Here is a 12056-nt window from a genome sequence, read left to right as displayed (position 1 = left end):
CTGAACATTATTTTAGTTTAGACTTTGTGTGTCTGTTGAAGAGTTTGTTTGAGGGAAAGAATATTTTAAAATGTGGTTGTTTTTGAGACCTATTCTGAAGCAGTGGAAATTCAGTTTAACAAAGAACAAGGAGAAAGTCACTGCTTGTAAACAGTGAAGGAAAAACTCAACAGCAATAAAAGCATCAACATTCTTTATATTACTGTTGGAAAGACTGGAAGTCAAGTGACTGAGCAGGTTTTATATTTGGACAGAAGGAATGAACTCCAGTCAAAAAACTGAATTTACAAGAATGAGAACACAGGAAAAACTTTGTACAGGAGCAAGCAGCTGTGTTTGAAAACATGAAATAAGCAACGTGAAGTCCACATGATGTGTCCTTTATTGAGGATGTGGATGGTGAAGTCACATCAACACAAATCTTCAACGAGCACTAGACACAGAACAGCAGCTGAGCCTTGAAGACCATCATCATCGATTCTCCAACCTTCCTCATTTTACTCTCTTTTTGGAAGGTGGAGAGAAAAAGATGAGAGTTCAGAGAGTTACACCCACTTCAACATTTCAGAGAATAAATCACAGGCCTCCTCATTAAATCCTGGACCAATAAGATCAGCATGTATGTAAACACTGTATATTTTACTTTATAGACGTGTCGTAGTTTATCTGTAGTTTATCATGGCTCCTATATGTTCCTTCACTAACATGAACATATAGTTAGTTTTGATCAAATCCCACACACACACACACACACACACACACACACACACACACACACACAGCTGCCTCCTCAAACACTCTTACACTGGTGCACCAAAGGATTAATTTGCCACTGAAAATAGTCCCCAACAAATGCTTTCCGCATTTCTTCCTGTTTGTTTGATCGAAGCTTCTTTAGGAAACTACTGAGCCTTTTAAAAATGAAACTATAAACTTGTGAGGAATTTTTAAAGCTTGACGTCTTCAGTAGGAACCAGTGGGCTTGGAGCTGAGCCACAGACAGAGGAGGGGAGTCAGGAGTGTTGAGAGGTGAACAGAAACATGGTTGGTTTTTGTTCTTCACGTGGGATTTTTTGACAGTAAGAAAAATTTAGAATAACACCAGATGTATCTTTGAACTGATGTGAAAATGAAAGATCAGGGAAAGGTAGAAATTACAAGTGAACCTTTGCTTCAATTCTTCTGTTCCACATTGGCTCAGCTGCCGTTCCAGTCTTCATTCCTCGCTGCCACCGCCGGACGCTCTGACATATTGAATGAACTCTTAAGATTACTATGTATTGTTTATTTTTATTTTTTAGAAACATGTTCATTATTCTAACATCGTCTCCAGCAGCCCGTCAGCACAGTCTGACACACAAAGAGAAATACAAAATAAAATAAAATAAAATACACATTCTGAAGGTGTGGTACAGGACAAAGCGCTGCTGATCTCGTGTCAGATCCTGTGAGTGGTGGAGCCGACCGGAGCCGGAGCAGCGACATCAGTGCTGGTCTCAGATCTGCCTCCAACCACCAACAAGAGTTTTAACCGGACCTGGATCTTCTCCGGCTGTTTTTGAAACAGTCAGCAGTAATACCAAGATGACCAAGGGAGGGGGCCACTGACGCCCTGCCTCCAAAAAACAGGAAGTGCCGCTCTCATTGGTGCAGGCACCGGCCAATGTCCTTGCTCCATTCCAGCGCTGCAGACCTGCCCACTGAGACATGACTGGTTGCCTGTGACAGCAGAGACCACCCAGCTACAGTACGCAGGCCCACCCCGCCCCTTCTCTCCTCTGGCCTCTCCCCTCACCTTCATGCTGGCAGAGAGCCGGGCTGCGATTGGTGGAAGTGTGAGAGGGGGCGGGGCTCACTGCTGTTTGGAGCGCCAGAACCGCGAGGTGATGGAGCCGAGAGAGAGTCCCTGTTTCTTCTGCTGGGAGAGCTCGGCCAGGCGCTGCTCCTCCTCCTGACACACAGAGATCAGGGAGTCAAATCAGTTACATCAGAGAACATCCAGGCAGACAGGCACGGGGTGCATTTGATCTCTCCTCCTACCTGTGCCAGCTGAGCCTGTCTGCGTTTGAAGGCCTCGATGGGGTCGTCTTCCAGAGCATAGTTCTCCAACACTGAGCGAACGTCCTCCACGCCGCTCAGAGCGATGGCTGACAGGGGAGAGAGGGAAAAGAGGTCAAACAGATACTTTTCTGTCTTTAAAATATTCTAATCTAAAACACATTTCCTGCAAAAACACGTAGTGACTTAGTAGGTGTCCAAACTTTTGCACGTCACAGTTACTGTTGTTGCAGAGAAATGTCCAAGAAAACTCAGGAACAGGGTTTTTCAGGTCACATGCCATGAACACTCGAGGAGCTGATGGTGTGTGTAATCATTTCTCCGGTGTGATGTCACTGACCACACTGGTTAAGCTAACAGCCTGGTGTTGAAGAGAGCACTGCAGCGAACCACTGCAGTGACTGAGCAGCATCCTGGTGCAGAGGCCTCAGTAAAACCACTGCAGCAAAGTTAAGAAACTGGCTGAACTCTGACTTTGCTGCAGTGTGAGGTCATCTGCCGACGTCACCCAATCAAATGTATCCAAACACACACGGGAGAAATTACACACCAACATAGATCCTTGTTTTTTTTTCACTTACAAAACAAGACACTACGAAGAGTTGGACACGCATGGACAAATCCAGGTCGACTGACTCTGACCAGTATTCTCACCTGTGAACAGTCCTACAGTCAGTGTAACAACATAAACCTGCTCTCACCACAGGTCGGCTCCGAGTAATGTGAGCTCTGCACAAACCTCACGCTGAGTTACCTTATATCTGACACATCTGGAGGACTGGATTGCTGATTTCCATCATATCACCCTGTTTTCTTTCTGAATGGCCGGAAGGGGACAAAACCTATCATCACTGTTCTATGTAACTCACCAAAGCTAATATGAGGTGTCAGCAGTGTGATTCACACAAATCGAGTGTGTGTTTGTTTATTCCTGGCAACAAAGCTACATGTGACTACACGTGTTGTCCCTCTGCCACTGCTCAGCAGGGAGTTTTCTACTAAAGACACAGTAACTCTGGAAGATCCCCACAGGATTTTTGTAACTCAAACACAAGTACCAAACTGTTACTTCAGCTGACAAGATAATTCTTTTAATTCTCATTGCATCGTGGTGTTGTATGGAAGTGTGTGTGAATAGAAGGAGAGAAATAAAAAGGCAGATGGGAGGGATGGGCCCCTGAGCGCCTCGCTCCATGTCTTACTCTTGAGGAAGTTGGCAAGGTCGTAGAGCGTCCGGTCCTCTGAGTTTCCGTCCCACTTCTTCAGAGCCATGCCGTTGAAGGGCTGCAGGCTGAACGCCTCCCGCTTACAGTCCACCACAATCACCTTACTGGTGTCTCGGTTCAGACAGGACACGTCCTGAAGAGGACAAGAGACACACAAACAGACCCAGATGAAAAAAAAAAAAAAGACATGATACAGTCGTCCATGGAAGTGATTCACAGACCTAAAACACACGAGGTCACCGTAGAGACGAAGATGATGGAGGATTCACTTTTACTCTGCTACAGATAAAATATGAGCTGTGATCAAAAATCTCACTGAAACAAACTGAAGACACTTTGGGTTTGTTGGGTTTTGTTTTAATCATCCTGTGACCCCTCCCCCCGACTCAAGCTGTGGGACTCTGTTGACCTTTTTAAGGCCTAATCAAATAAGCAACTTTATTATCTTAATAATCCTTAATATTCACTCAGATTAAAATCCACAAACACACACACACACTTTCTCTGTTAGCCCCAGCTGGTGACTATTAGTGTGCGTGTACATTTGTGTGTGTGAGACAGATGGAGAGGGACGCTCCTCGTTGTCTCTATCACCAAGCTCATCTGGTGCCCAGCCCCCCCAAAAAGAAACTGCTGCTGAGGCAGGCAGCCGTGTGTGTGTGCGTTTGTGAGTAAGTAAACCCCAGTGGACACATTTGTCCATCCTCCTCACAGCCAATGAATAAAAGGCATCTGTCTTCCTTCAGAGTGTGTGTGTTGTGAAAAGCTATAACCTAAGCGGAAGCGTCTGCACACACACATTCGTACATGAATGATATCTAAGAACATGCACCCCTGTTTTCAGCTCAAATGGTTCAGACCATGAAGGTCAGTCTGACCAGTCTAAGACCAGTCTGAGGCTTCTCACACAATTCGCAGCACAGGAAGACAAAAGAAACATCAACATGTCATTTTCACTGTTTTTTTTGGACTGTTTTTTGATTCTAAGGTGCCAAAAAATCTCTCTTAAAACAAAAAGCCCTGATTTAACATGACAAGCCAAAAAGGTTGGAAACCACTGCTTTTAAATGTTAAACTGCGATTAACACACAAATATTAACCTGTGATAAAAACTAAGCCTCTCCTACATTAAGTGCAATTTTTAGGGCGACCTCACTGAATGTTTCAGTGATTATACCAGGGAAGCTTCCCTCTGCTGAGATACAGTATTATTTGATTTATTTGATTTGGTTCAGTCAATTCTAACAAAACTGCAGACCACCTTATTGTTTACATCTATATAGACCAGTAGGCTGATTGTAGACCATAGATCCAGAGCCAGTCAGCAGTAAAACACGTCCAGATGCCAACAGTCCATGATGGCTCACAGAGCCCAGCCTCCAGTCTGGGCCAGAAAGTAAAAACAAAAAATTGCAGCAGCTCTTTGCTGCAGCCTCTGTCTCCATAGATTCCACAGAGACCAGAGACCAGATTCATCTCAGCAGACCTACAGTCTGGTCTTTCCTCTGCTACAGGGTTCATCTTCCTGCCGGATATCAGAGAGGGTTTTTTCAGCAGGGCTCCTGTCTGTAGGTTCAGACTTATCTGGTTCTTTTGTGGTGCAAATGTTTACTGAAAAAAAAAAATTCTAAATAACTGGTGGATTTTCTAAAAAGCACATCGGCAAATAGGCAATGATTATTGTTCCCATTTTATTATTTTTTTTCCCCATGCTGTTTATCTGTGATACAATCCACATCATAAGGCCTTTACTAACTTACAATATGAATCAGTGCCTTTTTTTATTTGTAAAAAGTGGAAATGATCAACGTGGAGTTCATCAACAGCTTCAGACCAGCCGATACCAAACACACCAGAGTCTGTTTGAACGACACAAACAGGTAAAGGTGTGAAAACACACACCAGTAACCACCATTGACTTTCTCTATTCAAGCCTGCGCAGCTGCAATGTGGCTTCACTGGGGGGGGTTTGAATGAACTATTCTTACAGATAACTTTACGTACCACAAATAAAAATGAATCTGACTGCAGCTGTGGACATGACAACTTGAGAGCTACACTCAGGAGGAATAACAGCTGAGAGAGGGAGAGTCCTTAAAATGAGGGAAAGAAACAAACACTGATTACTGAAAACAGCAAACGCTTGAATAGTAAAATAATTGCAGAAAGAGGTACATTAATGCAATCAAATCTTGCATTTTCATTTCTTGCATTACATTTGACAGCTTCAATAAATGTATATGGTCATGGAGGCTATGGCTGTACTTTTGAAAGATGAAAACACTGTTGAAGTAGAGGTCTCAGGTTCTACTAAAGAGGTGGGTGGGATGGATTTGAGGACGGTGTTGACACAGTTTGGTCATATTTTCACAAAACTTAGCTTAAGGAGCTCAGCATCTCAATCGCATGTGGGGGCTGTCGTGCTTCTGCGCTGCAATCAGGACACACCACTGTCACTACTTCCCAACATCCACAGGCATCAAGCAGCAACTTTATCACATTCACCCAGACTGGCACATCCACGCTGCCGTACCTCCACCCCTTCTGTCTGTATGATGTGTTTGGTGTGTGTCTGTGATAGTGTGTGTCTGTGATGTGGCCAGTGTGTGCAGCAGCTCAGAACAAAGCCTGTGTTTGTGAAGCTTGTGATGTTGAATGTTGTTATGTCGAGAACATGTCAGATCAAACTGTTACTATTTTAAATTTATTCAAATTTATACTAAAACAGCTGAAACTCTTACAACCCACAGTTACGCCAATGAAAGGTCACGCCACGACAACTTCCAGACCTCCGCTCCTCTCTGTGTGCCTTTGTATGGAAATGTCACTCGTCAGATGTGCAGTGTGATGTTATTGGCAGGAGCCATCTGTGGCTGCTGCCTCTGTTTGGAGACAGAGCCAGAAATGACATCTACTGCTGTGAGGAGCAGACGCTGCCTTGACGCTCAGCAGAGGACATCACAGTCAGTCACTTCAGCTCTGTTCGCACTGCAGCGCAAAACATGAACAGATCTGGCTTTATTTGAGCCAATCTACTGCACTGACCTGTTGTTACTAGAGCTCCAGAGAGAAGCCTGAGAGAGGAGATGTAAAACTACACTGAGATGGTTTTTGGTTCTTAAAACCACAAATATAACTTCTGATGGAGATTAACACTTCAGATAAAACACAGAAGAAGTTAAAATATGGACCTTTAAACTGCTGTTTAGTAGAATTGACAAAAGTGGTTCAAGGGGACACTGGGGTGTCTCATTTACTAGTTATTTTTATAAACATATAGTTAAAATATATATCAAACACATTGTGAATAGTCCTTGAAAACAAAAGACAAATACTGAGCATTTAACCAATTAGCACGCTATCATTTATCATAGTGTCAAAATGTTTGCGTAAGTGAAAATGGGCCTTTATTGTTTCAGTTATATCTGTTCATATAAACAAATGAACAAATGTTGTTTTGTTAGTGCATAAATAAAAACTCATTTTTAGCTGAAAACGGTACTTGTGTTGTTGTTGCGTCAGTGCAGATGAAAAAACAACATAAACACAGGTTTAAAAACATTGAAAATGATCAGTGGTGTGGTGTTGTAACTTCATCATTGTTCTCCTGAGGTTTAGATGTAGAAAGTGAACATGGGACAGAGAGGGGGAGATGACCCTCTCCCCTGAAACACTCCATTAACCTCCTGACAGTAAACCCTGCTCAGACAGCAGGCCCCAGCAAGAACAACCACTTTTGAAGGAAGACAGTTAATCCAACTGTTGTGGTGTGTTTCTTATCCCGGCAACAGCCAACAAACAATAAGACGTCTGATCCATTTCAGGTCTGCAGCCGACGCTCAGATGCAGGGCAGCAGACAATAGCTGGGTGTTGGTCGGGTTTTATAAGAGGATGAGGAAGGGTCCTCGCTGAAGCTTACCAGGAATGAATGGTATTAAAGTCAAAATAAACTTTTAGCATCAAATCAACATTGCTGGAACAATATCAGGGAGTAAAACAACTGGTGGAACAAAGCTCAATACGCTGCATCTCAACCACCAGACAGAGCATCAGACAGAACATTACTCCACTTTGTTCAGTCACCAGATTTTTAAATGTTCACAGCCAATGTTTTCATCAAGGTCCCATGTGTAGCAGCTGAAGTGTGGACAGGTCAGAGTGAGCGCTTTCACAACTCCAAACTTCATGAGGCATCGAAACATCCGTACCTGTTTCACATCTTGATGTGCATCACTGTGGGATGACATGTATCTGATCATTGGGATACATCACTTCCCCATTCCCCGGCACTGACGCATGGTAACTATTCAGAAAAGCAGCAATTTCATCATATTTGCTCCTGAAATGAGCAAATCACACAACTTGTATCTGTGGGATACACAGTGTTTGCTTCACAGCCATGGATGGCAGAAGATGCACACCAACAGACACATATAAACAACTATTTTAAATTGATGGGACACTTAATAACTTTCTCTTGACATATGTGTCATTTCTAACTCTCCCTCAGCATATGGAGCATTCATAACTCTCTCTTAGCATCTGTTGCATTCAGGTCTGTCTTAACGTTATGGAGATGAGATGGTAAGTGTCGCTTCTTTCTGGGAAGTAGGTTAACCATCTCCTTACAACCTCCAGACTGTTCCTCAATAGGACACAGAGGGATGACAGTTGGAGGGAGACAGAAGGAAGAGAAGGAGGGGGAGGAAGAAAGGAGGGGGGTGAAGAGGGAGGGAGGAGAAACATGAAGGAAGAGGGAGAAATGAGAGGGGAGAGGAGGAAAGGAGGCAGGGGTGAAGGAGGGTGAAGGGGAGGCGAGATAAGAGGAAGAGGAGAGAGAGGGAAGGAGGCAGAAGGTTAATGAGGCCTGAGAGAAAGATGAAGGAGGCGAGGGAGGGAGGGAGGGAGTAAAGTGGGGAGGAGGCGTTTCCATTGTGGTGAGGAGGAGGAGGAGGAGAAATCAATGGCAGCAGCAGAAGGCAGCCATGGAGAGCAGACACAGGGGGTAACACAGCTCTGTGGAGCCTCAGTAACAGTGTACAGGTGTTTTATCAAGCTTCTCTATGGACGACAGCCACTCAGCTGATCCAAAGTTTCATTCACACCTGTCTGAGCACCACCTTCCTCCATTATCAAACAAAAAACCTAAACCTAGACCTGATTCTGACCTGGATCTTAAAACCAAGTCTGAAGTCTGAGTTAAATGTCCCCACTCCACAAGGTCTATAACTCAGACTGGTCCTCACAAAGATACCAGTACAAGAACAACTATATATACACACACACACACACACACACACACACACACACCCACACAGTACCTTTACATGATGTCCCTCCATGTAGTGAGTTGCATCTCTGAAGAGACGATACATGACGAAACCCTGAGGATCGATGCTGTCAATCAGAGGATACGCTGTCTGAACACACAAACACACAAAGACAAACAAAATAATCAGCACCATCATAACACACAATAAACTTTATTTGTCAGCTGAATGAAATTAACATTTTTGCAAAAATCTAATTAATGTCATGACTTTCAAACATTCTCTGGTGTCACTTTGTTTTATGTCCCTGTAAACTGAAGATCAATCACATCAATCAAGATTGATCAGTAATTAAACTAATCTTTGGTTGCAGCTTTAATAACAAACAACAAGTAACAAAAAAAATCAACAGTTCAAATGTTGTTAGTGGAGAGGTTCTGTGAGGACAACGTAACACTGACTGTTTGTTTACGTGTCTGAAATCTGTTTGTGTGTTTATGGTCCTCAGACGACTGTAAACAAGTCGACACACTTCACACACAAACAGACCAGAGATCTGACTGATGACCACATCAGCGTCTGGAGGGATCACACAGACCAGAACCAGTCTGTTCTACAAACTTCTAAACTTTGTGACATGCAGCAAAAACCTGAATGGAAGAAAATGCACCACCCATCAAATCAACGACCTGTCATTAAGATAAACGACGGCGGAGCAGACAACAACAGATCCGATCAGACAGCAGCCAGCTCACATCAGCATGACAGTGAAGCCTCTGAGGGCTTATTTAGAGATAAACACAAGTAAATGACCTGCGTGTGTGTGTGTGCGCGCGTCTCACCATGCCGGTCTCTGCAGTGAAGATGACGATCTCATAGAGCGGTGCGAGCTGCTGGAACAGGTAGTCGATGCCTGGACGTTTCTTAAATCGCCAACCAGTCGACAACTGGAAACACAGACAGTAAAAACACAAACCAGTCAGCAAGTTTTAGCCACTTTAACAAATGTGCACATAAAGAAGCTAACATCAGTTTAAATGTATCTTTATTCAGAATATTTTCAAGCAGCTGATCAGCGAAGTAATGCAGCGTGCACCATTGCTGTGCTTGTGCGTAGGAATACAGTAGTTCAACGGTTGAAAAATGTAGTTCCAAAATAAAGGGCTGTTTGATGGCAAGATAAAGTGGTGAAAATATTCTGAATAACGGATACATTTAAACTGATGTTAGCTTCTTTGTGTGGACAATTTTTAAAGTGGCTAAAACATGTTTTTAGAGATGAGCCTGTCCACAGCAGCTCATCACCCAGTTCCTGCTGCTTCTCTAAACTGGAGCTGATCTGAGTTTAATGCACACCGACTATAGAGAAGAACCTCACACACATCAAGTAAGCACATCTATCGCTGTAAGACACCAATGAGACATGAAATACATGTGGAGCTAAACCTGGTCTGAACCTGGCCTTTGCCATTTCTTCTCCATCTGAGCACAAGCAGCAGCTTCCAGTCACTGGCTGTGCTTCATATTTCCACACACAACAGTTAAGTCTCTGAAGTGTCAAACCACAGAGAGCTGAAATGCTCCTTGTTTAACCTGTGATGGGCATTTCATAATTCCAGCCATGTTCCTTGTAGGAAGTCATTCAATAACAAGTAAAAAGATATGACGGGTAATTATTAACCTGACAGCACCAGGTGAACCTTGTATCAGCAGGAAGTCTCAGACCTGCAGAAACCTGCGGAGAGAAATAAAAAGGCACCTTCCAGTGAAGAGAAATCATAATGCTCCTGCTCAGAATCATATTTATATTTAGTGTTCCTCAAACATCCTGTCAGCAGTTTATGTTTATCTCTTCCCTGTTTCAACATGTCAATGCCCACATACACAAAGTCAGCTCCGTGAAGGCACGCTTTCCCAGTTTGGTGTGGAACAACCTGACTGACCTCAACACCCCCATCCAACAGCTCTGAACTGGAACAGCAACTGTGGGCCAGATCTTACTGCCCGACATCTCTAATATAATGCTTAGTAATATTGTGCTTTTGTGTCTGAATGGGAGCAAATCCCTTCAGCAGGTTCACCTGAGCACTTCACACCTGCTCATGTCTTAGTGGTTACTTTTAACGCTTGCTCCTCGCTTTATTTTTGACCCTTTACTCCAGCGGCCCACGGGCCAAAACTGGTCGTGAGAAATAATATCTGGTCTGCTGGATTATTTTGAAAATCAGATTTCTTTTTTAATCTTACAACATCAGACTGACAGTCCCACACTTAGTTATAATGTCCAAATAGAGAATCTGCACTATAGTCAGTGCACAGCTCCTGGTGTTAAAATACATCTCTGTTAAGGCAGCAACAGTGACCCACAGAATCACATCCATTTAAGCGATATTGCCTACAAAATAAAAGTTGTCTTTTTTTTTTTTTTTTTGCAGCAATGGTCAATTTCAAGCCATTTTGAACTTTTATCCTGAAAAGTTCTGACAGGAAGTCCCGATGGTTCTATGGCTTGCTTGACAGACCTCTGAAATAAGGACATGAAGTGTGCGGTATTAAAAAACATCAGTCCAGTAAATCAGTCAAACGATGTCAAAGATGTGACTGTGGGTGACCATCTTACTTTGACAGATGATCTACTTCAGACAAATAGTTCAGATCCCTTCATTAAAGCTGTTATACTTGGATATTTAATCTGTTAGCAGTCGCTGCTAACAGACCATGTTAACTGTTAAACAGCTAGCTGCTAACTGTAGCTGGAAAAAACAGTCCTTGTTGTGTTCCTTGGTGAGTTTGATGTAGCTCCAGATGAACCGTTCAGAACTGGTGCGGAACAAGAACCACCGTCACCAGTTACACTGAGAGATCTACCTGCAGGGAGGACAACGTGAGGCTCGTCCTGAGCTGGGACCAACTGGTTAGCAACGACTGAACTTTCAAATCCAAATACTTCCATTATATCACCTATTAAATAAAACAGTGCTGTCCAAAGAATCACAACTTCGGGTTAGGACTTTCACTGTAAAATGAAAATTCTGGAAACAGAATGCAGATCATGATTAAGATTGTGGACTGTGATTCAACCCAAAAAGATATATGTCATATGATCTTTTTGACAGATCGCTCCTCCCTACATGTGTCTGCAACAGTAAATCAAGCAAATTCCAGCTGCATTTTTATCAATCAATTTCTTAAATAAGCCTTTGATTATGTTATGGCCTGCCATCTAATGGCAAACTTATGTGCTGACCCCTGCTTTAGTCCAATAAGGACCTGTACTTGGACAAAAGCCACAGCTTAAACCCAGAGAGGACACAGTGTTTACCCAGTTTCATCTGAGAACTTGTCTTCTTATGTTTTTTTAAATCATGTTCCTGGAGTTTGTTCTAGTCCAGTTAATATCTATTGTTTACCATTTGTTAGTTTTCCATTTAATTTAATAAAAGAAGATGACTTTTAAAACACATTTTGGTCATGTGGTGTATATGACAGCTGTGACAGCCA

General features: G+C 43.0%; 1 protein-coding gene across 1 annotated transcript in view; it reads right to left on the bottom strand.

Annotated features, from left to right (window-relative positions):
• Positions 1 to 364: 364 nt before the first annotated feature.
• The window catches only part of timm50 (translocase of inner mitochondrial membrane 50 homolog (S. cerevisiae)), a 38918-nt gene continuing 27226 nt past the window's right edge, over positions 365 to 12056 (bottom strand). Inside the window, exons 7-11 of the mRNA XM_071497362.1 lie at positions 9398 to 9502; positions 8607 to 8705; positions 3261 to 3417; positions 2041 to 2147; positions 365 to 1951 (exon numbers count right to left, since the gene is read on the bottom strand). Coding sequence (XP_071353463.1) covers positions 1853 to 1951; positions 2041 to 2147; positions 3261 to 3417; positions 8607 to 8705; positions 9398 to 9502 — 567 coding nt within the window. The 3' untranslated portion in view covers positions 365 to 1852. The remainder of the gene's footprint in view (positions 1952 to 2040; positions 2148 to 3260; positions 3418 to 8606; positions 8706 to 9397; positions 9503 to 12056) is intronic.

This window comes from Trachinotus anak, unplaced genomic scaffold (genome assembly GCF_046630095.1).
Source record: "Trachinotus anak isolate AG129_WGS33_773 ecotype Australia unplaced genomic scaffold, CSIRO_AGI_Tana_v1 ptg000014l, whole genome shotgun sequence".
NCBI classification, from domain to species: Eukaryota; Metazoa; Chordata; class Actinopteri; order Carangiformes; family Carangidae; genus Trachinotus; species Trachinotus anak.
Note: the sequence above shows the minus strand (reverse complement) of the source record. Positions and strands in the feature narration are given on the sequence as shown.